This window comes from Brachyistius frenatus, unplaced genomic scaffold (assembly GCF_029030835.1).
Source record: "Brachyistius frenatus isolate BFR_SWC_R1_liver_20210118 unplaced genomic scaffold, ASM2903083v1 Contig_54, whole genome shotgun sequence".
Lineage (NCBI taxonomy): Eukaryota > Metazoa > Chordata > Actinopteri > Embiotocidae > Brachyistius > Brachyistius frenatus.
In genome coordinates, this window is record NW_027210653.1 from 252709 (window position 1) to 278362 (window position 25654).

General features: G+C 42.4%; 1 protein-coding gene across 1 annotated transcript in view; it reads right to left on the reverse strand.

Moving 5' to 3' along the window:
- The window catches only part of LOC138624703 (phospholipid-transporting ATPase ABCA1), a 143641-nt gene that overhangs the window by 22818 nt on the left and 95169 nt on the right, over positions 1-25654 (reverse strand). Inside the window, exons 36-44 of the mRNA XM_069705081.1 lie at positions 20935-21112; positions 19697-19812; positions 18631-18775; positions 12766-12889; positions 10494-10623; positions 10013-10133; positions 4735-4797; positions 3518-3624; positions 616-757 (exon numbers count right to left, since the gene is read on the reverse strand). Coding sequence (XP_069561182.1) covers positions 616-757; positions 3518-3624; positions 4735-4797; positions 10013-10133; positions 10494-10623; positions 12766-12889; positions 18631-18775; positions 19697-19812; positions 20935-21112 — 1126 coding nt within the window. The remainder of the gene's footprint in view (positions 1-615; positions 758-3517; positions 3625-4734; positions 4798-10012; positions 10134-10493; positions 10624-12765; positions 12890-18630; positions 18776-19696; positions 19813-20934; positions 21113-25654) is intronic.

The following is a 25654-nucleotide window of genomic DNA, read 5'->3' on the forward strand; positions in this document are numbered from 1 at the left end:
GGATGGAGACGGGCAACCAACCAAAGAAATATATCACAATGGGCTGCAGCAACATTAAGAGTTACGTTGGCAGCACAGAACTGGGTCCCTTCGCAGTGCAGCGAAGACATCAAAGCCCTGGCGCCGGGTCTGAGGCCCATGGTCACCGCCAACCTCCTCCTCTTTTGATCTCACTGCTGCAGAAGCGGGCGTTGCGAGGGGAGAGCAGGGAGGCCGCCTAGGGCGGGCCACACCACTGGGCATGGTGAATAATGGAGAGCCATAACCCACAGCTGCTGCTTTTCTTCCACCGGACATTTTTCATAATGTATGGCTTCTCCCATCGAGGTTATCTATCACTTCGACATGTTCTTCAGTTTGACCTACATTCACTCTGGCTGAAAAGCAGTTGATGGTGAAAACAAACAAAAACAACATGGTGAAAGGAAACACACGCGGTGTGAATCGGTCGAACATTTGAGACGCTTTTCCGTCGATGTTGCAGTTACGACAACTTTACAGCTCATCTGTATTTGCTATGTTCGTTTGTGATGTCGCGCTTCACACCATTGGCAATGAGTGAAACGACAACTCGGCTCGAAGCTGCACGGAAGATACAAAGAATTGTACGGTTACCATGGTGACTTCTTTCTCTGGTACCCCTCGTAACCGGGCGTAAAACTCCAGATGCTCTTGTCCAGTCAGCAGGTCATTAATGGCATCGAACTGGGGACAGTAGCCCATGTTCTGGTGAACGTCCCTCATTTCTGTCCGTATGCTGGAAAAGAGACACACTAGTTACTCGACAACGGACGGCATAAAAGTTTGAGTTAAAAGATCTAAGAGCCGCAATAAATGCCTCAGTAAGATCGAGAGTACGATATCAAATATAGAATGAGAACAGTTAGAAGGCTGAGAGACATACACTTCATTTATGTTGCCTGTGAAATTTGATTAAAACTGACTCAAAAGGAAAAGTCATCAAATATTCACAATAACTTGACAAGAAATAAAATGGAAAAAAAAAAAAAAATCAGAGCTTGACCCAGTCAAGGCCGGTGTGTCTCTTTGAAACTCCTCCAAACTAAAATGGAGCAGCAGAGGTTCATTTCACATTCTGTACTTGTAGTCTCAAGTAAGTGTCCCCGAAACTCTCTCTCTTAGAAGGAAAAAGTTTTTAAAAAAAAAACAACAAAAAAACACGCATAGAAAAATGCAATCTATTCATAATTTGACCACCAGCAGGCAACAAAAAGTTGATTTTCTTTCTTCTCTTTGCAGCTACTTAGTTTTGTAAAGACAAAATTGTAAACATTCTCCAGCCTCAAGGAAGATAAATGTGATTTGATGTATGGAGGCTGCAGGATCTCAACAAGGCCACAGTAAACTGAAAGCTTTTTTGATGTAATATAATGTTTTGTTCGAGCTTTGATAAAAGTCGGTGAATGGCCTTTAGATGAGTCAGGGAGAACCCTGTTTTCAACAGTGTTTTTAATTAGCGCTGGCATTTTAGTTTTTGACACTGTCTGGCACTTAAGAATGAACCTTTCGCACCGTCGATAAACATTTGAGATTACTGTCCACAGATTAGAAGCATCCATGCAACAAAACAGGCCCTAAAACTACTATCTAAATGTTTTCATGGAAATATTTAAGTCCCTCTCCTGGCACTGATTAAACCCCTAAAAACAGTTCTGTTAATTAGAATTACATATTTTTGCTCAGAAAAAAACCCCTCCCCTGAATGTCTTAAAGTGGCTTGGATGTAACTTCACACATTTGCCTTCATTCAGTGTGCACAGAACAATGGCATGTGGTGATATTGGAGTCATTCAGCCATACTTTCTCTGCCCACCATGCAGAAATACAGTATACCAGCAGACGCTTGATGGAGCAGCGGTAAACAACAGCAGCCTCTGTCCTCCTGTCCGCAGCTACTGGTGACATATCAAAGATGATCATTTCTGCTATTTTAGCTGACATTTTTCACATCATTTTGTTCCTAAAGTTTTTGTTTTTCTTAATGGGTCAATTATTTTTGAAATTTTTTACTGGCAACCAGTGTTATTTTGATACAGGATGAGTTTGCTGCTTTAGCTTATAACGACAGAAAGCAGGGAGATAGAGCCAGCTTGGCTCTGTCTAAACATAAATAAATTAAAAAATTTAAAAAATCTGCCTTTCAGTGCCTGCAAAGCTCACTGATTAAAATGTATAACGGATACGTTACACCATGTGTTTAATCCAACCAAGAACTTCCGGCTGTACTGAGGGTTATGTGCTGTAATGTGTTAATAACTTAGCTTCAGCTGTTTTGGGCGAGTTGTTTCCATTTGCCGTCAGCTCTTACGTTTAAACTGCGGCCTCATATTTAAAGCGCGAAGCGAACAGTGGTACACATGTTTTCCTTTTAACTCGGAGCGCGAATGTGAGCCAGTGTATTTATTTAAAACCCAAAATGAATCCTTCCACTTCTACTGTCAAATATTTTCTTGGTCTGTAACAACAAGATGAGCCACCACGGGTGGTTAACATAATTTGTCTCTTAGCATTCGACAGACGGCAACACCGGGCAGTGAAAAGATGCCGAACGTCGGTATGAGCTGCCATTCGTCGGGAGCCCACAATCAACAATTGCCAGGAGAGCAGAAGCATGCCTTTTCTCCTCTGCCCATCATTTTTCTTGCCAATGCACAGAAAGCATAATGAGCCGAAAAACGGAGGAGTGGGTGTACTCACATCTGTTTTTCCTCTCCTCTCGGTTTTTGTTTCCCCTACAGGTCTCTGAGATTTTTTTCTTTGATCTCTTTTACCCGCATTAATCAACATTAACACCGGTGTGTAAGGCCTTGCTCTATTCAGCTCCCTTTCTTTGTTGAACACAAAGTCAATTACCAGATGTATAAATGAACAACTACAGCAACCCCTGTGACGCACAACCAACCGCAGCTCCCTCTCACCCGTACTCGGGCGTGCTGCCTTAGAGAGGCACGCCGAAGCAAAGGAACACGGTTGTTTGTTCCTGGAAATACGGAAGGAGCAAAGCTTCTTTCTCTCATGTGCTCGAGTCTCATATTGCCGGTCTCGAGGTATTTTTCTGGCGGGTACAAAGATGATATTTGTAAGGCTGAGACAAAAAAAAAAAAAAAAAAAAAAAAACGAGCAAGGTACAGCGCAAAGACGTGAAAAGGAATGAAATATGAGCGAGCCGTGCAAGAGGTGAGAAAGAAAAGAGAGAGCAGAGTCTTCAGCATTTCTGAGAATATCTCAGCGAGGAGTCAAGAGAAAACCAAAGCTGAAAAGACGGCAGAAGGTATGAGAGATACCGAGAGTACCTCGGCGAGAAAAAACAAAGAGCGGGAGCGGGAGAGGTGGAACAACGGAAAGCTGTATCACAGAGCAGCTGAGAGAGGGTGTGAGCTATAAAAAAAAAAAAAAAAACACACACACACTACGGCTCGATCCCCATCTGAGCAGCCATCTTGGGTGGCTAATTATGATGAGTTACTCGGAGCACTAGTGGGAGTTCGCGCCTCACCTGTATCCATTTAGGAAGGCCTCTCCACCGGAGACTGGGATGTCTCCTGTCAGCATCTTGAACGTGGTGGTTTTCCCAGCACCGTTGATTCCCAGCAAGCCGAAACACTGGCGGAGACAGCGGGGAGGCCTCCGTTAGGAAAACAGTGTTTTGTAGGAACACGTCTCATTGGAAATCAGACAGGAGCGAGCGGAGCGGGACGGCATTTCATATATTCTGTATGTCGTGTTCCTTTGAATAAATACTCCTCATTAACCTCTTTTAATGAAGTTTATCTCTAGACTGTACAAACATTTGTTCACTGCATATCAGCGAAACAACGATTTATAGTGTACGCATGACTGGTTCAGTGTTTAGCAAAATAACAAATTCTGTACACAAACAACACAACAGACAGTAAATCAACACGGCAGACACTGTAAAAACCCAACCAGTCCCAGAAGCATTCCTCTGTAAATTGCTACAACAAACACCGTCCTCGCTCTGTATTTTCTTCCCGATGCTGCTGATTGTATTTCCCTCTGGCGGGCACGCGGCGGGAAGTTGTCTCGGCGGGGCCCCGCGGTCATGTGACCCTTCCTTACGGTGCCCTGGCTTCGGCATGAATATTTGATTTCTGTCAGTCATTGATCCCTGGCTTGTTTGTGACCCGTGCTCGTGAATGCATAGAGGAGGGCTAAGCTTGATGTAAATAATGCACGGCAATTCAGTGTGTGATCAGCAGAGCCCCGTGAATCACACTATTCCACTGGCATTTACATTGGGCTTTGAGTAAACACCGTCGAGGAGGAGGAATACCTGCAGAAAGCCCGCCAGGCACGGCGGCCTGTCAGCATTTGAGGTTATGTTTAAATCAAGCTTTGGGCAGTAGCGACAGTGCACGAGTGTGGGGCAGTGAAAGCGTGCACGGCCACGTGTAGTATATGACATATTATAATGATGCTTTACACTGACAACTTTCAGGTTTCCATGCCCAAAAACTTCAGTTTGTCGTATTTGGCGAATTTGGTTTCCCACTGCCAATTTCCAAGTGTAAACACCCCCGGCGGCTCATTCTTTTGAATGAAAATGAAATAATCTCTCCCTTTCGGGCATCGCAGTTGAGTTTTAAAGCCCTGCAACATGTAAAAATGCAAGAAAGCCGTGCGACACGGACAAAAGCAAACAGTCGTTATGTCGGAAAAGGTGCTTGTGTGACTCGTCAGCATCTGGCTCACCTCTGCGGCAGGTACGCCCACACATAGCCTGTCCACAGCGGGGGTGCTCTTCCGAGAGTACACCTGCAGGGAGCAGACAATAAAATGAATCAACCATCCAGCAAGGGGGGGAAAAAAAGGGAAGAAAGACGGAGAGACGGCGGGAGGCGGGGAGCAGACAGTGAGAAAGATAGCAGACAATGGCATGAGAAAGTATGGAGCGACAGACCAGAGCAGCAGGGAGGAGGTGAGATGGAAGAAGCAGGTGGGGGGAGGAAGAAAAAAAAAAAAAAAAAAAAGAGGAGGAAGAGAGGGAGACGGGGGGAATGTGAAGGAAACAAATTTTAACAAGAAGGGATAATTTGCAACGTTTAGGGCGAGCCAGATGGGAAAAAGCTATTAAAAAAAAAAGTTACCGAGACACTTGCACCGCGAGGAGAAGGAAAGGACATACAAATTTGTACTTTTGACTGCGGTGACAACGTTCACGAGGAAAGCTGCCTTGACTTTGAGTAGCACTTCAGCAACCTCAATAACCATCAGCGCACTCACGGGGTGACCGGTGTTTTATGTGCGGTCACCAACATCAGTCGCAGCTGCATTAAGTGGTCTAGATATACAGTGGTGTGACCTTGGTGAAAAATCCCACTGTCCTTTCTGTAAAACGACTTAAAGAAGTCCATTAAACACATGCAAGTAGATACTAAGAGTAAATATCTGCAGCGACACCGGAGACCCTGCTCATCCCGTCAGAAAACCGAAGTGTCGGATGGATGACAAATCAGAAGAATTTGGAGTACTACCATTTGGAGTACTCACACTGAATTATTACTTATACATGCTAACTTCATGTTAACTTCTTATAATGCATTTCACTGCCGTAAGTTTTCACAAGTCTGTTTGTTAGAGTCCGTTGATACATCCAGCAGGAGGTATGTGTGTGGCCTGATTCATTTTAAGTCCGATGTTTTCTCTCCTTTTAGCGCCGTTTTGGCCTCCACCGCCTCCTGGGTGAATAACTGGCTTTTTAAGTCACTAAACGTTCCAAGCAACACCGGTAAAAGCAGTAAGAAGAAATGAATGGCAGAATGTGGAAAAACAGGAGAAAAGAACTTCACGGGCAGAACGAGATGTGACGTAAAGTTGCGGGGAGTAAATCTAAAACAATAAGCTGAAAGAAGCTAAAATACTTTTTGAGGCCAACGGGAACTGTTTTGTTGATAAGTCTCTGTAGCAGTTCCTTTCACACTGCATATAGCCGTCGGACTCTTTATCAACACAGTATAACAATACTGAAAAGGGAAGCTTTAACAGACTAATATTGTTTGTTAACTAAATCAATTCTCCTTAAATTCAGAGGTATCTGATAAATATAAATGAATAAATAGTGTTGAATTTTGACCGTGACCTGTTTGTTGCTATACGGAAACACAGGGAATGTCAGGAATATTCAGCCTCTGGCGACCATGATCGTCTCTATCGAGTCTGTAGGACTGACGGACCGACACCCCCATCCCTACAGCTCCAACCACAGAAAACCAGATCCCGTTGATATTCAGAATAATCTCTCCAAGGACAAATAAAATGGTGAAAGTTCTCATTCTGATTGTGAGTCAGTATCCTGCTATGATCATGCAGAGACATTGGAAATGAAAAGGTGGCGGATGTGTTTCACATCTCACTTGGAAACTTTTCCACGCATGCCTCTGCTGCTGACCAGCCTCATCTATCCATGCACATTTACACCAAAGTCAGAATTGCCTGAAGAATGTCAAAAAGTGAAAGCAAAGACACCTCCTTTTTAGGTTAAAAGAATTTGTTAAAATCTCCAAAAAAATACAGACGAACAATTCGACAAAGTGAGCTTTGTGGTGCAGAAGGTGTTCTGTTTTTTTCAGGCAAACTCGGGGTTTGATATGTTTTCAAAGTGACATGAAAGCAGTGTTGTCTTGTTCTTGCATGAAAAGACAAGACAAGGCCTTTATTTGTGTTGCTGAGTGTGACAGTCGAGACATTTAGCATTCAGAATCAAGGACGGCACTGTGCCCTTTCGAGTTATGAAAGAGTGGCTGCTTTTTTGGGGGGGGGGGGGGTCTTTATAAAAGTTTTAGTTCTTAATGAGCGCTGTGTGTGTTTACACGAGTGTGGGAGAGAGTGAAACAGTGAACATCCATTAAAACAGAAAAGTGACACATGTTCCTCAGTATGAGCGGTACATTTCCTGTATAGAATCTCTAAACCAAATATCCTCCGTTACAAAGTCAGACGTATCCCGAATGCCACTGCGCAAGTGTAAATTTAGAAATGCCACTTGAAGCCTGAAAAACAATGACATTAAATTTACCGCACAGTTGGCACATCAAAAGCATTTGATAAAAGCAGGAGTTGCAGAGATCCGTCATTCTTGCGGAGCCATCTGGCAGCTGCACTCAGTACTTGTCAATCCGGATTGCACATACCACCTTTTAGTGATAGTTTTCACTGCTAAAGCTACATCAAAGCAGCAGATACATGTACGGAGGTAGGCAATTAAAGGATGATTCCCCCCTGACTCCAGCACCTCCGCAGCTGTCGTGATGAACGCGCCCAAGTCTAACCAGATGAGACAAGGCATGGCGGAAGTTGTGCAACCATTAAATATAGATTTAAGTTATAAAATCAATAGGCTTTGAGCTTGCAATGCTATACTCTAGGCAGTAAACTATGCTTTAGTTGAAAGGACTCACCGCCATGTGGTCCATTCGTTTCATGATTTACAGTAGGGTGGGGTTCCCGGTCTGTCTCAGATAAACCCCCCCCACAGCCCTGTCAGAAGAGCGCGTGCTCCTCCGTCCCACCACTCATCATGTTCTAGTAGCAGGTTATTAGTTATCGTGACAATAAATATACTAAATAACAGCCTCACACCAATTTGTAATACTGTTTGTGTCTTTTTTTTTTTTTCTTCTTCCACATATCAATTCATTAAAAAAAAAAAACCCTGAATGAAATCAATGTTTGGTGCGAGCACCCTTTAAAGCAGCACAGTTGTTCAAACCACAACTATCTTCAGCAAAGAAAAGAACACGATGTTTATTTTCAAGTTCTGCAGTTTGAAATTAACTGAACCGCTCAAACTCAAATACAACTGCAGAAGTAACCTTTACTTTATGAGAAAGTAAATTCAAAAATATAATGGAAAAAATATATATATTTTGGGGGGAAAAAATGAAAGCACCAAAAAGTAACCTCAAAATGTTTTAGGACAATTTGCAACACATGATATATACATTGTAAATGAATATTTTGGTAGACAAAGATGCTCATTCTGTAACCACACAGCAGTGTGACTGTCAAACGACTCTCATTTAAAGTACTTTAATGCCCAGACTGCATGTTATCACATTAGCGTAGTATGCCAAGGTGCCACTCATCACTCCGTCTCCCAAATTCAAACAGCTGTCACCAGGTTCTTTAAAACCATCCCCGTCAACTTAGTGAGTGACTGGAAGGTTAAAGTGACAGCACTGGGCCTGGAAACCGCTCACAGACGGACACACTTCCATTACAGTCCCCATCGATTACAGCGCCGACGCTAATGCAGCAGCTAAGTGGAGGCTAGCAGGTGGGGGCGCGCAGCAAAACGATCCTGTTTAGAGCAGCGGGAAAAGGAAGGGGAGGAGCGGGAATGTGACACATGATTGATGGCCTGTCGATCGCTTCAGAGGCCTGCTTAGATTTATGACGGGGGCCCAGCCTGTGGCGCATGGTCACCGAAGCCACGTGCTCATTGATCAATGTGTTATCTCCACCCCAAATGGATGGGGCACAGCTGTGGTGGGAGTCAATGAGGGCACTGCGGGAAGAACTCCTGACGCCTTCTGCCAATGCGCTGCTGTTTTTCTGCGATGACGGGCCACCGTGTCTCATCGCAGCGACAGGCCGTCACCGATGAAGGTGCACATGAGCAATGGCCGAGCTGCTTGTCGGCTGCTGACGAGTTCAATCAAATCCAATGTATTCTCTGGCATTGTTTTAAAGCCATGTTTAAAGTCCCGGAGACCTTTGTGTTATAAAAAGGTTTTCTTTAAAAAAAAAAAAAAAAGTTAGCTGTACAAGTTAAAGTAGAAAAAGAAACAATCCCAGCAACCCGCTCACACTTTTCCCTTTGCAGTGCAATTTGTTGTACATTACCCACCCGACTGTTTTACCCAGCGCTTGTTCAGTAATTACAAAAGGGAGTGTGGCACACGGCTGCGTCTGAGCAACGAGTGAAAGATTAAGTACGGTGAGAGTGAGAAGACCGAGGGAGAAAAGGAGCGAAGAAAGGTGGCGAGGAATCCAAAAAAAAAAAAAAAAGCTGTTAGATCGTCCAGCTGTCGGCACTGGAGCCGCAAAGCAGGCTGCTGCGGCGAGACTTCCTGCTGCCACGCCGCCCGCAGGGAGGGAACATCTGCCGACGGATGGAACGCTCATCTCGGTGGCGCCGGGGCATGTGCCGTCACAGTACGCTCGACTTGGCCTGCTGCGAGGAAGGTGTGTGTGTGTGGGGGGGGGTGTGCCGTACAGGAGCGCAGACCTTTACACCTCTGGAAATGCAATCTGGTTCGGCTCTCGTGTGCACTTACGCGAACGTGCACAGCTGCGGGCCACCAAACCGTCTTTCCTATTTGGCCTGATAACGGTATCAAGCGGGTGAATGTGGAGGACGAAAAACCCTTTAAAAAAAAAAAAAAAAAAAAACTCCTCCCATCCACACACATCAACGTGTACAGATGAACCACTGGCGGTGTTAAGAGGATTATTACGATACAGCGCCAACAAAATTGCACCTGATCGCAGAGGTTAAGTGTATAGTTGACAAAAGCGTCGCATTGCTTGTGAATTACAAACAGAAGTATAACGAATGAGAAATCAAAGATAAAAAGAAACTGAAATATATGTATAAAGTCATGAATAAGTGTTAAAATGTTGAATGTATTTTGATGTGTGTAGGTGGACTGTGCAATTTTTCTGTTTGTAAAAGTGCAAACACGCAAATATTCTGCAGCTGAAGGACATGAAATAAAATGCTGTGTAGGCTCAGAGCGGGCGAGAAAAGGCCGAGAGGTCTGAGGACACAGTTCACCACCCCGACGGCCTCAGGGAGAAAGTCTTTTCTGAGTCTTTTCATGTTGTTCTTGTGGCTACATGTGCCATATTTAAATACAGTCTTACATGTTATGGAAGAACTGGGTGATGAAAAGAAAAGAATCAAAAACATGAAAGGCCTGACTGAATAACCAGGGCTAAAAGTGTGTCGTGCACCGAAGCAACACACCTTAGTGAGGTCACGGATCCGCAGGAGGTCATCCTGGGCATTGCCTTCACACACCCGCTCACGTTCCCGGGCGACATCCACATCCTCTTCCTCTGCAGACGACGACTTCCCTGAAATAAGTCTGGCGGAGAGAGTCAAACGCAGTCAGCGTAAAACCCTTCATTAAAATTAACATGAACTCGCATGACAAATTATCTCGGTCAAAGTTTAAGCTCGGTGAAACAATCTCTGCAATTTTAGTAAATAGCAGAAGCCACAGGCATTGGTTTCTATGGCAACTTTGCTTTCAGAGTAAGTAAACACGCACACAAAAAAGGAATATCGGGTAATTTGGCAAAACACGTTCGAGGTGCAACAGATGTTTTAAAATGAATACACAGCATTTTACTGATTTCTGAAAAACATGGGACAAAGTGCTGCATTAACAAAGAAGTAGTGTGAGGTCATATTCTGGTGTAGAAAAGAAGCATTAGTTGCTGACCTTGGTTTGCAGAAGAACTTATACTGGATGAGGATTGTGATGGTAAACATAACGACTCCCTGGATGGACATGGCACAGAGGTTTTTTCCCACCATTTCCCAGCTCAGTGGGTCTTTGAAGCGGTCCTCTCCTGATTAAGAAATGAGAAAGGTAGCAAACAAAAACCACCCAGGAGAAGGTTAGTAATTAAATGAATTGTTACCGGGCGTCGTTTTATGATAATTTCTGGCCCTTATCAACAGGCTCAGAGGATGATTTCGCAGGAACATTGTCAAAACATAAAGAAATTAATAGATGTGTGTTTTCTTTCATGTACAGCCAGAAACATCTTTGTCAAAAGTTAGTGCAAAGCTGGATTTTGTCAGCTCTTTGAAGTGTTTCTGAGACGTATTCGCTGGTGAAAGCCAGCAGTTTAAAATGCCACTTAGCCTTTAAGTAAAAAAAAAAAAAAATAACAAAATTGCTGTCACCTGTGTCATGTGAGGAAATCACTGACATGCTGCACTTTTATAGTTGAAGCCTTTATTTATTTATTTTTTTGGCTAATGAACACGTAAGTAAAGCAGTGACAGCCTTCCACGTTCACCATTTTAAAATCTGCTCCCTCCCTCCCCCTCCCCTCCTCCTCCTCCTCTCAGCCTCTCCAACCCCTTGAGCCCGAGGGTGGGAGGGGGAGTAAAGGAGACACGAAAAACGAAAGCGCTTTCAGTCTCATTCTCTGGTAAATAGCCCCTCTCCACACCAGCCCTTTTAAGTAGTGATTGCTTTTCTCTTCCTGCTCTCCACCACCGCTGCAAATGATTCCTCAAACCACTATTTCCCGCTGCATCTCTCGACAGATAAGACCCCTCTTCCTCCTTCGTGTGCCTCTTCGCCTCTTGACGCCTCCCCCCCCCAACCCCCGGCTGCGGCTCCACCTCCACGACCACGGCTCCCTTTCTCCTGTCCAAATTGAACTCATGTAGAGAGGGTAGCGCTCTAGAGGAGGTGTCAGTGGTCAATTTTTTTTTTTTTTTCCATGGAGAACTAACCTGCCTTTAAAGTAGTCTTATTTCAGGGTTGAATACATGAATGTTTATTTTTTTGGGCAAAGGGAGAATATTTCCAGAGCATCTTATCACTACTTTTTCTTCACCACCAGCAGTTCTATGTAACTATATTTTCTATATGTATATTTTGGGTTTTTTTTTCCCCCACGCATATGGTTGACGCGATAACCATTTGTTCATAGCAGTCGCTGCTTGTCGAGGTTTCTTCCTGTTAAAAAGGAGTTTTTTCCTTCCCACTCCCGGGTTTTTTTTTTTTTTTTTCTTCCTCCTAGCCGCTTGCTTACCTGGGAAATGTTTGGTTCCTCTGTATATTGTTGGAAACTTCTGTTGTAAATACTTCACTGTGTTAAGTGCCTTGAAATAACATGTGTTGTGATTTGTTGCCATATAAATCAGCTCAGCATAAGCCGGCGAGCGAGTAAACATGGATGTAAACAATGCAGGTTTAAAATGGTCCAAAACCTGGTTGTGCAAATGTTTCACTGGAAGGATAAACACAAGGAGGAATGTTTACTGAGAGTTTCTGGTTCTTTTCATGCACTACACCGTCAAACTGTGTTTCCTCTTGTTCCTTGTATTTAAACGACATCACTGAGGTTTTGCACTAGTAAAATGGGGGGAAGAAGAAGAAGAAGAAAAAAAAAAGCAGCAGCACTTAAGACTTCCTGTTTGGACTAATACAATAAATATTTAAAGAGGCACAAAAATGTAGGCGAATGGAAAGTTATACAAACACAACAGCTGCAGCTGCTGGTTTATCACAGCAGACTGACTACTGAGTCAGAGAAACTGCCTCGAAGGCACGTTTTTTTTTTTTTTTTTTTTTAATCCAAAAAGATAAATATCCAAATTAAAAGATGCATTACAAAGTGACTTTACCCAGAGATAAACAAAAGACAAAAGAGCAGTAGCCCAACAATTGGTCATTTTCAAACAACTTTACCTTTCTATTTCTGTAATTTGATTTTTTTTTTGTGACTTCTCATGACTCAGAGAAGCTCCACTCCAGTGTGAGTCAGAGAGTAATATTTAATAAACATGCTACTATATTCGTCATCAAAGGAGTCATCAAACTCTTTCTCTACTGACCGATGTTTTTACTTTTGATTGATGAAAATATGAATATATCTATAACCTTAAATGTCACACTAAAATGATTCCATGTAAAAGATAGATATTCTCCTATATGTTCTCCTTTCCCTTCTGTGATCGTGGCGTCTCACCAAAGCTGCTGAAGAGCGTGGCCATCGCCTGGTTCTTGGCCATGTCAATAAGCCCTCTGCCAAGACAGAAATGTGGGAATATGAGCAACACCTGCTTCACTATGTCGTTGATGCGGGATATTTTCTGTTGAGGAAAAAGGCACACAAACAAACAAACAAACACACACACACACAAAAGATAGGAATTAGTGGCATCTGAAAGCTTTGAATATTTAAGCCCTGACTGGGAATTAGACAGCACAAGCCCAATATGTCGACGATGCGCCTTGACTCAGCAGGGCGAGAGGAGCGAAGGGGTTTGGAAAGACAGCGTGTAGCTCCCTGACGCAAGTGCAAGATAATTAACAAACATCCTGCACTCCGCTCGCATGCTGAGCGCCGTTGTGATGCCGGGCTCCAAATGGCACGCCGAGGGTGCGCAGTGCATCGAGGTTCATCTACCTCCTTGACGATGGAATTTAGCAAACGTTAGTGAACATGCTGTGTGAGCTACAGTAGGGTACAGTGCGTGCAATCACAAGCGGACGAGTTGGTGCTTCGGCGAAAAAAAAAAGAAGAAAAGATTTTGAAAATCAGAACTGAGGGTAAAGAGAGCACCCGGAGGACCCAAGAGACACGGCTGAGTAACAAAACAAAACAAAACAGGCATTCAGTGTGTCTGCCTCTTTTCTTTCTTCTGATACAAGGAGAAAAAGACAGATACACGCAAAGCCGAAGCACATTGTTCCAGTGTTTCACAAGGCATACATAAAAAGCCAGTCTTATCTCGACAGGGTATTTCCCGGCTACAACTTGCCCCCCTCCCCCCCCCCCTCCCACGAAAATTGCACTGTCCCTCTCTCCCTTTCATTGCCCCTGCGGCTACAATTCAGCGGTGGCCCACTAAAGCACAAAAGCAATAATATATTAAATGAAGACACAATGGACGAAGATGTAACAAACTAGCCCGAATAAGGAGAGGAAGTGAAGCGAGTCAGGGAGGAAGAAAGGGGTGAGAGAGGAGAAACGCGGAGGGAGGGAAGACTAAATATTACCACGTTTGGCACGCCATGGCGTTCAAAACTAAGTTCATGCATTATGCATTCTGCTTCATTGCAGCATCGTCTTCAAAGCTCTTGCATACATGGAAAGAGACTAGAAATTCATCATTTCAGTTTTTTTGGGGGGCGAGCCTGTGGAAAGATTAGGTGGAACTGGGGCGGGGGTGCAATTTGTTAACGCTGTGTGCAAGATTTCCAGATGACGATGGCCGTTATTATCGCAGAATTTATTCATGGGTGAGTGTGAGTGCTCTGAGAAATTAGTTTCAGTGACTAAGCTTCCAATTGGCAGTTACGATGAGTGCATGACGCTTTATGAGTGTGGAGGGCCTTAAAAAAAATAAAAAATGAAAAAAGGATCCAAATGTCAGATTTAAAGACATTTTCGTCAGTTAAGTTTACCGGATGTCTGTCTGGTGTTTTTTTTTAGGTTTTAGGTTTTTTTTAAAGGAGCTGTGCTGCATTTTAGGAGGAATGCTTATTTGCTGTCTGGCAGAGAGTTAAATGGGAATATTGTTACCACTTTTTTTTTTTAATGCTACGCTAACTGCCTACTAGTTCCATATTTGGCAGACAAATCTCACTTTTACACTAATGCCTATAATCATACTCCCAAAAATGTCTAAGTACATATTTGTTTAGTTTGCTCATGAACAGATCCGATCAAAAAAGCTGGTAGAGTAGCTCCAACTGCAAGCTGAAGAGCGATGCTGACACCTTGTATGCAAAGTCCAAACCCTCAGAACCAACTTGAAGAGACTAAAATGAACATTTATGAATCACTATTTATTGTGGAAGGATCTTACAGTAACACGTCGCATAAGGGCATCCGGGTCAAAGAGAAGAAAGCAATCCGAGTTCATCTTCTCCCTTTGTGGCAAAACATGCATCAATGCTCGAGATCTAAAGTGAGCACGTGGATAAAGTGTGTGAGGTTATTTTATTTGTTTATTTTTTGGCATGTGTAGGCGCTCACTGGTCTCGTTTCTCTCGGGCAGATATGAGATCACGATGAAAGGGCCTCATTGATCATGATGTCAAAGCGAACACTCAGATGTCCGGCAACGTGTTCAACAAATACTCATCACTCCTTTTATCTACGTTTATACATTTGCTTGAACACTAAAGGGCAGAAATCGGACTCCAAAGCTTCACAATAATCATGACATAATGTTACAGATCATGCCGGCAGCAGTACAGCAATCTGAAATACTGCATCTTTGATTTATTTTTAATTCTTAAACGGCGTTCACTAAGGGACGACTAAATGAAAAAGTCCATCAAGGAACAGCATTTCCAAACTGTTTGTTTTCTTTATCAAACATGGAGGAGGATTTTGTTTTTTAGCGACAGTCCCGTGTCGCAGAAAAATAAAATATATTCTTAAAGATGACATTAACGCTCTTTTTCTCACTGTGTGCAAACAATTCATGCCAAACACATTTTACCCCCCAGTTGTTCGCAAAAGTATGTAAATGTTCAAGCACACGGAGGATTTGCCGAAGGCACCTCTGTTTTTTTTTTTTTTTTACATTCAACACGAAGCTCACACAGCGATAAGAAAGTCAAACAAATAAGCAGCAGCTCTGACCTTGGCTGAAGGCAACCCATCTGTCTGGCAGAGGAATGCAAAGAAAGCGAGAACCTAATTTGAGACCAATACATGAAATAACACATCTTCTCCTGACTGGGTGTTCATCAAGGAGACCTAAGAGGCTCTAAGTCAGGGATGATTAAACGCTGGACAATTTTCCCCCCTTACGTTTGCGATATGTGCCCATAAATCACTTTCAAATGGTTTTGAACGTGGTACAGTCTGCGCCGTGCTTATCTGACTCATATCGCTGTTTTCCCACAGCATGGTGTCATTCATAACGCCGGGAATCACAATGAACAATATATGGCTCGAACAGTCGGAAACCATGTTTTCTGGAGACGATATTCATGCCTTTTTTGTTTGCAGCGTGAATGGCGGGAACACCGTGAGATTATTCAGGAGCTTTTGTGGAATTGTTTTGCAGACTTTTTGTGCTTTGGTTATCGCCCGGTGGGAGAGATCCTTAAAGTTTTGTTCTGACAGGGTTCCCGCTCAAGCTCAAATGTCGAATTCCTCGACTTCTCCCAGACCTTCACTGACTAAAAAGCTGAAAACGATCTCTATTGAACAGAATAACAAATTATCGTTGCGCTGAGCAGGAAACAGCCGCATTATTATATTCACATCGCTTTGCAGGCTCACAGGTGTTTTTAGTTCAAATCTTGACACTGCTTAAACCTACTGCACAACTGGGAAAGGGGAGAAGGCAGCATGTTGTCTCTCCCATATTTGATAGATATATAGTAGTTTGACAAACTCTTGAAATTTTCATTTTCCTTGCGTTTGCCTTCCTAAGTGGGTACAAGAAAAGGCCCATCTTCACTGAAGTGCTCCCCACTTGTTGATGAAAAGAAGGGGCATAAAACCACAGAGCGATATGGGAAACACATGAAATAATGTGATAAAAAAAAAAAAGACGACATGGAAAGTTTTATATTTTGATAAATGGCAAATAACATTTTGATCAAATGATCCCCTGACTTTCCCCCGTCTGGAAAAGGATATTACAAATTGCCTGACATTTCCTGACGTGTGGGAACCCTGTTCTGAAGAATACACGATACAAAACTACTCCTTTTTAAACATGCTGTCAAGAAACGCTGCTGGACGTGACATAATGATCTCCAAGTACACGTCATGAGGTTGGTGGTACCTGTCAACGCCGCCCCGCCGCCACACATGCAAGTTTATCCCGGAAAATCTATCCAAGCCTGTGGTTATCTCCGAGTGGCACGTGGTGGACGTGTATTGACTCAGACTCTGCTTCGAGCATACAAGGCACACTGGGATTGATGCAATCCACAGGGAGTTGGACAGTCCTGAGGGGAAGAAAATCTCCCATTGGTCTCGAGACAAAACTAGGGCACCGAGTCTGTAACACCGCAGCTTGGCTTTCTCACTCTGCTCACTTTTTCCTCTATCCTCACACGGAGGAAAAACAAAAATGGTGCTATGCCCAAAAGGGATCTGGATTCACCCTGTGCTTGAAAACAAAGAACATACTGAAGCCTGTAGCTTCACTTTTGAGCAACCCTGTTTAACTAACGCGACCGCTGAGGAGTCTGAAAGTGATGAGACAAAGCTTTGAAACCGTAGAAATTTCAAAAGGAGAAAAAAAAAAAAAAAAAATGGATTGAGCTGTCATGTGTAGGATATAGCCTTTCTGGTGAACTGAAGCACATCGTGCTACTGTCATATATACGTGAGCTGTTTTGTGACAAGTCTGTTCCGAAGAGATATCGGCTCCGAACAGGGGAAACCTGGAGTTGTAACATCTCATGATTGATGTTGACCCATCAGGCGCTCTTATCGGCAGTGACATCAAGTCAGATTAGCAGAATGATCACGGACCCCTGTCCCTGTCAGGTCTCTGCTGTCCTTAATGCCTTGAACAAGAGAAGTGTGCAGTAAATCCGTCCCTTTTCACTGCCTCCGGGCAACATGCGGTCCATTAAATTATCAACAATGGCGCCCTTTATGAGTAATACGCTCCACTAACACTGTATCAATAAATAAACAGAATGCAGAGACAACAAAGCGCCGACAATGACTTTCTTGGAGCGGAGACGTGCCAAGTGAAAAATACAAACTGATAATGAACGCTGGGGCGATAATGAAATCGAAATGCAAATGAGGCGGCCTCGTTAGTAGATGGGAAGCGTCCCATGCCGGCGCCGAGCGGCGCCAGAGGAAACATCAAGTCAGAGGCAGGCGTGTCGGGGGGGGGACGGGGGGACAGACAGTGTAGAGGCAGAGACTTCCAGACAACATTACGCCGCGTCTGAAGTGTCGCATCGGGGCCGTGGGAGACGCTCTTATGAGGCGTCGGATGTACGAGCGGCTTGTCAGAGCGACGTTCTGTTGTGTCTGTTGACAAGGAATGACTGATCAGCGCGCGGCTAAAAATACTAGGTGGAATTTTATTTTTTATTTTTAAATCCACGAGTGGGCGATGTATGCTAATCACGCAAATAACAATTAAGGCAACAAATCAAATTCGACATATTTAGTGCAAAGAACAAATGTAGGAGGCATCAAGAACTTTCCATTATTTCCCACATCGGCACCACCTGTAAGGATCCGAGGTCCAGCGACTGACTGTTCAACAAACTCTACATTCAGGAATAGGCCAACTTATTTTTTTTTTTTTTACGAAATTGATTTAAATCGTAATCAAAAGTAAAATGACTGACAGTCAGCATCCCCTTCTATTCTCTTCCTCTCCAAACCAAGCTCTCAATCTCCTATTTAGTTCGAGTTTGGTGCCTTTGTCTTTTGATTCCCCTGAGACGGAAGCAGCTTGCAGTTAAAATGAACACTCGCTGAAAGATGGATGAGGAAAGTTCTCCGAAGACTCAATTCTCACCAAACGATTAAACATTAAAGAAAATATGGGAAAATAACTCCTTTGAAAAATCCTTGAGAGGATAAAGGAAATACATTAAAAGTTATACCAGGTGGGTACACACTCCACCCACATGCATGAGGAAGCCTTTGCTTCGAAACACAGGGCGTTTATCTATGATTCAAGTCAATTAGCCATCCACTCCTATAGCTTCTGCATGAATATCATTTTTTTATGCAGCTATGGGAGCCTGAAATTCTGTTACTGCTGTTTCACAGGAAGTGTGTCTTCAATGGTGTTAGAGCTATGCATATATGGATGTGTGTCTATTTTTTTCTCCATCCACTGCAGAGTGTGTGTGTTCAGGCGGGGCTGCCACTTACATCATCATCCAAGAGCTCCATGACAAAGGTGGCCATGCTGCCGTTAATCCCGATGAAGAGGTTGGTGCAGGTCAGCACCACGTAAGCTGTGCTGGGCACACTGAAGATGAAGGAGGCGGGGTACATCATGGGGGTTATTGACCACCTGAAGAAAGCAAAAACACTGTCACACAAAAACAAACCGAGAGGGGAACAAGAATCCTCTGACCCATTTGAAGCAGAACGACAGTCGTAAACATACAAAAGGGATCTCCACCGTGGCTCCTACTCACTGAACTCCCTATCGGGGTTAATAGTCGTTGAAAATATCATGTTCGCAGTTACTGAATTCATGCCATTTCTATTCATGAATGCAGATTACCAGGTCAGCTGTATCATTCCGTGGCACCACCAGCCTCAGCTGATCATTTGCATTTCCAGTAAGTGACCCATAAAAGCACTGCAAAATAAATGCCGCCCACACTTGGCAGTCAGCAGTTCAAGTTCTGCATTGGAAGTAGATGAAGTTGTGTGCAGCGCTGACATGGAAGGTATCCTGTGTGGCACTACCACCACCCCCTCCCCACCCAACATAACCCTCACATGGAAATGGTTTTCTAGGCATTTTTACTGTGTCTCTCGATTTCCAGGACTGGAAAAGGGATCTCAAAAATTCCAGGATATTTGGGAATCCTGTGAGATTTGCTCCAGTACTACAATTATGATTGGCCAAATATTTGACCTAACGGTTAAAAGATTACGACTTTCCTTAGAAAAAAAAATGTGGCTGCAGCCGTACTCTTGAAGGTAAATATCTGTAAATTCCCACACTGTGGTGGCTGTGCTGTATACCTGTGCAGCACAGGAACATTTTTTTGAAATAACTTTATATTAATGGGTTTGGTGTGAACTTTAGTAACGCATTGGACTGCAAAAGTTGCTGTTTGTAAAAAATAGTTCACTCGCGGGTGTATTTAAAGGTCAGTCCACGAATCACTACGACGTCACTGACAAATTTGAAGTTATTTCATGAGGAAATTTTTGCTGAATATTGGACGGATCAATTTGTCCTGTATAATGTACTTACCCGTACAAAATCAGGAGCAGAATCAAAGCGGGCAGGTTGGAAGGGGAAACATAGGCTTGTTGTTGGAAGCAGAGGAAGATCACGATCACAATCAAGCAGGGGATGATGTAGTTACACTGTCAAAACAAACATCAACAAGAAAACTGTAAAAATTGTTTTTAAAAAAGCAGCTCTCTCCGTCAGAAGCAACGGCCAGCACATGATTACGAATTCACTCTTCAGGGCATTTATGTCGACATTAAAATGCTTTTGACATTCTTTTCTTTTTTTTCAGACAAACTGAAAGCATGTGTAATTATTAAATCTGTAGATTACTTTTTAATTAGCACTCAAATGTATCCGCCTTGAAATGTTCTAATTAATTCAGTGAATAACAGACTCATCTGATTCTCTGCTGTTCGAAGCAAACGGTCGCTCAATGACACATTGAACTGAACGTGTGTAGAGCGTCTTTATAAAATCTTCATGACAGACTAATATTTATTTAATATTTGTTTAAATCCATTCAATATTAAAACAAATTGCAAAAGGCCTTTTTACTTCGAATTCTTTGCCATTTCAAAGACCTAAACCAACATAATTGATAGTGTTATTATTACACAATATAAATGAAATACTGTATTGAAACGCCATAATAGAAACAGAATGTATTAATAGTTCACAGAGGCAGTTCACACTGACATGCTCTCAGCCAGGATTCACTGTTACTTCCTTATTGTTGGTACAGCATGCAGAGAGCTTCAGGCTGGAATCATCCAACTGGCTCCTTAGGTGCATTTGTCTTCCACTCAGCCAGCATTTATGCACCATAATGATGAGTGTCCAGACACCGCTTCTCTACCAAAGGTAACTGATGAAATGTTTACTTCCATTATTCCTCGGGGAAAGTGGCCGGCAAGCCTGTTGAGCGTAACCACCGGGGGCAGCTGCTGTCGATAATTACGCCTCAGCCAATAACTGTTGCTCGGGTGAAGCTTTTCCCAGTAGTCAGATGTGCCAAAGCTCCATTATCAATTACAGCGGATGGACATTATGTTTATACAATGTTTTTACAATCTTCAGAAAGAAGAATAGATCATAAAAGTGGGATGAATAAGGCCACTGTCTGAAACCTTTCTCGGGTGAATCACATTATAGCATATGTCTCCACTATTTACCTACATGTGATGTATCAGGTAATAAAATGCGACTTTTAAACTTCACCTGAAGAGCAGCAGCTCGGTGAAGACCGTACTCACCATGTCCCACGCAAAATTGGCCAACCAGTAGACAGCTGGGTTTACTCCACTGACAAATTGCAGATGCTTGGATTTGTTCACCCTCTCTTGGATGAGGAAGAGGACAAAGCTGGCGGGGATGAAGGACATGGCGAAGATAACGCAAATGGACACCACCACGTCAGTTGAGGTTGTGGCCCTGCGATCAAAGAGGACACAGCAAACAAACAGGAAGTCGAGTGAAGAGCTATTAGTGTGTAGCAGGACAATGAAAAAATAAACTCCGAGTGAATACTAAACTTTGTTTGAAAGCTGAATTGCACTAGTTTCATCTTGTCTGTTTCCCCGTGGAGTAAAAATCAAGTTTGACTTAATTAAACCTTAAAAACTTTTTGAAAACAAGTTGAAGTAATGTCTATTAATGCTGATTTGTTTTGGTTCTGAAAATGTTATATTTGAAATTCACGTCACAGAAGAAAATGATTAAATTCAAAGACAAGTGAACTGGCTAATGATTGCTGTTGCTGTGAGATTTCCGATGCTAAAATGTAAGCTCTAGGGTCTTGTAAGGTGCCTCGGATAAAATCATTCACATGAATTATAATATGAGATATATATAATATATAAAGTCTTTAAGAAATATGAACTTAGGCTCAGTTGAAATCTAAATTAAATGGTCTCATGCTTCCAGTGAAGCTGATTAAAGTTCTGGTGTGATATTCACTGCATTTAAATGTATTTCTTAGGGAATACTGGTTCACTTGATTTTCCGTTTCAGCGCGCACTTGGCTTTGCTATATACCACAGCATTTGCTTTCTCTACCGATCTTCACAAGGCCATCACCCCCCCTAATTTAAATTATTACAAAAGAAAGGATGCTAGATGGCTGACTGCAAACTGTGCTGTGGGCAAACTGTAGGAAAACTGTCACTGCGGAAAGTTTTTACTGAACCGGGATTACTGCCGACAGGTTGTACGCATTTGCTGAACAATCAAGTCGTAGTTTGCATGCATGTCCTTCGAAGCGCATAGATATTGAACTCTCAATGACTTTGTCCTTTCAACCCCCAAATCGAATCAGTTTTGAGTCCAAGTGAATGTTTGTGCTAAATTTGAGGAGATTCCCGAAAGGCATTCCTTAGATTTCACATTCTAAATGGGAAACGGATGTGAAATCACAGTGACCTTGACCTATGACCACCAAAATCTTAACAGGCCATCCTTGAGTCCCAATAATTGTTTGTGCCTCACTGGAAGAGATTTCCTCAAAGCGTTCCAAAGGTATTTCATTCAACGTCTGTTGGACATTGTAAAGACGTCTTTTCAACAGTCAACACTGATGCCCACGATGGATGTTGAAAAGACATTGAAAAAAAAAAAAGTCTTTTGTGACCTTGATCTTTGCCCTCCAAAGTCTAATCACTTCACCATTGGTATCAAGTGAATATTTTTGATAAGTTTGAAGAAATGCCCTCAATGTGTCATTGAGATATCTTGTTCATAAGAACGGGACGGACGGACAACCCTAGCTACCCTACCCTACTCTACAGCCATTGCTTCCCGGCAATATTAAAAATGAAGAAATTCTATGAGAAATAATCAGGTATGTTGTTGGTTCTTTTGTTGTCAAGAAATGGGCTAGACGACATGCTCATATCCTGCAAAGCAATATACACACTACATTTAATACTCTAATCTAGGTACCTAATGTTGCAGGTATGTTCGAACAGTCTCAATTAGACCAGTAATACAGTCATTGAAATCATTGACAATGTTGTTTGTACATGATAAAAACAACGTCATTAACCTTCTGAAACCGTCATAAGTTTGGTCCTTCATGGCCACTCGGCCAAAAACAAAACAGAGGAGCGCGTTTTAAAATCTTGACCAGCCTTTTTTTTTTTTTTTTTTTTTTTTAATGTGCAACAGTTTTTATGTCAGAAACAAATTGCTCCTTTCTCCTCCAAGATGCTGACCTTGGTTTCACTGCCGTACATCTTCATTTGTGCCAGCCTACCTTTGAAAACGTCCTTCGTTGTGTCGGCTCAATTAGCATCAGATAAAATTCTGGTCTATTCTCTTGACCGCCCACCCGCCTTCGCTCACCCTCGGCCCGTGATCATCTCTCACAAGGCCTCCTGCTGTGGAATTAGCATATTAAATAAGTCGCCCAGCGTGGCTACATGGCTGTATTTATCATCGTCAACCAGCCGCAATTAGAACGCATAAATATTAAATAATTTACAGCAGCGGGTGCCAACCCACATTGCTACAGGTTTCAAGGGCTGCATGCTCTGTTTGGGTGGGGGGGGGAAGTAATGTAGGGGAAAAAAGCCTGTGAGTGTTCTAACCCTGAATGCTTGAAGGTGGTTAATTGCTGTGAAAAGAGGATGAAGCAATCTGCTAATTAACTAATAATGGCAGAGCGCAGAAGCTTAACAGTGGGAGTTAGGTATTACAGTATGTATTGCTTTCTTTTAGGTATTTTTAATTGAGAAGGCCTGCATGACACAGCCTGAAATGTTACAGTGTAAGGAGGCTGAAAGTAGGAGATAAATATTGAATCTTTTTGAGCCATTATTTGTATTATAAACATTGCATATGTAGAGAAGCCTTTATATGTTGATAGAGAGAAGTACAATTCATTTGGCAGCTGAGCTATATGCACAAATTAAATGGGATATTTTTGTATGGTGGGGTGCACAGAAACCATTTTAATTTGTTGATTGCAAATAAATTACACATCAAATTCAAGAGTGGTAAAAAGAGAAGTTTTTGTCAGTTGCCAAATTGATATTCCAGAGCAATTAAGAAGTGATATATATATATTTCTCAATAACGAAATGCTGCCAAAGCTGACATTTCTAAAGATGAGAGAGGAAATTGGAAGGCTTTATTTTTGTGCCAATGCAGAGACATTGGGGGGAATGAAGCGGTAATTTCAGTGGGTATAAGTGTCGACTTTCTTCCCACCTGCACACCCCCCTCACAATTTTGTGGCTCATGACATCACTTGCATTGAAATTGGTTGTGAAGCACATTAGGGGGGAGTGTCACTTCAAATTAGATTGAGCAGCGCAATTGTGGTGTCCAAAACCTGGCAAGGGAACAAGTCATTAAGGATAAATTATTATGGAAATAACAGGTTTTGCAATTGTCTCTCCATAACATTATTAAAGTGTCAATGGCAGATATAAATGTATTTCTCAGACTGGGGTTCCCTGATATTTCAGATGGTTCTGACTAGTCAGAGACACATTTTTGGCTTTTGATGACATTTTGTGCCTTTGGTAACTTTCTACGTAAGGGCCCCATAAAAAAAAAAACACCACTGTTTACAAATTTACTTTGGTTTGGAGTTCATAGTCAGACAAAAGCTACAGACAGTAAATTCACTTTGAAACTAAAAAAAAGTGGGAATTTGGCCTTAAAGTGCCAAATTTATCAACGTTCACATGTTAGAATTTAAGATCATGTAAATATTTTCGGAGAATTCATCAATCTAACAAAATAAATCAAGCCGATTTCCCACCATGTCCGGCATTAAATATTCGTCCCCTGCAAACCAAAACCACAGCACTTAAAGCATTTAAAGCTGCATTCAAGAATATTTTTGGCCATATAGGGGGTAAAGAAGGAGCTGAAAAGGCAACATCTGACTCGGCAAATAACAGCCCACTTCCACAATCACATAGCAGACGGGGAATAACACCAGCATCTATTTGGAGTTGCGTTTTGTTGCCACCTAAACAACACGAGACAAATATTTACTCACTTTTGGTCTGCACAATCTTGATTGACATTAATAGATGTCTCTTTAGCTGCTCGATGTGACCTTCCTCACCAGCTATTGCGAGTTCTGTCTGCTTTCTGAGTGGTGCAGGCCACATACAGTCACGTTTTAAGAGCTTTTCCCCTGAGAACAGCTTCCTGTTTCTTAGCACTGAGGAGCCCGGCGATGCTTCTTTGTGGGTTTGTCAGTATGAGCAGAACCTTTAACATTCAACATTGTCATCTTATGCATTGTTCATATAAAATGTATATTGATAATTGAGCTTTAATCATGTGCTTAGTCAGCTGCTCAAGGCGTTTATCCCTTTCCCCCCCCCACTCTCGACTTCAGCTTGCGCGCTTATTCAACAATGAAAGAATGTCCACGCCCATCTGGAAATCATAGTTCATAAATTGCGGTCATTATACTGCACAGAGAGGTAGAGAGGAAAGAGGTAGGATGTCGTAATTATCCCTATAACACAGGCGCAGTTTCCCTCTCTAACTCAGGTCTGTCGTCAGCACCTGATCAGTACATAAATACCTGGTTGAGGTTTGGACTGGAGCAGTGGGGGAGTGAAGAATAAAACCACTTTGAAAAGTGACAGCCTGTATTATGGGCAGAAATATGTGTAACTAGACAATGAATTTCAATCATTTAAATTTGAATCGCTCAACTTGAATAATAGCGTTTGAAAATTGAATTTGAATGATAATTCTACTTTGAACGATTTAACCTGTAATAATTCTGTTGAAAAATGTAATGTGAAGAGCAGATTTTGAAGGTGAATTTCAATAAACTTGAAACTGAATGTAATATCATATATTACATATAGACTCTGAAACTGTGTAACTTCTATAACCTGCAAAGTGAGAACAATTGTGTCAAGTGAAATAATGATAATAATACCAATAACAGTTAATGGGATTTTGCTCATCACAGAAACATTGTACGCTTATTATCGTTGC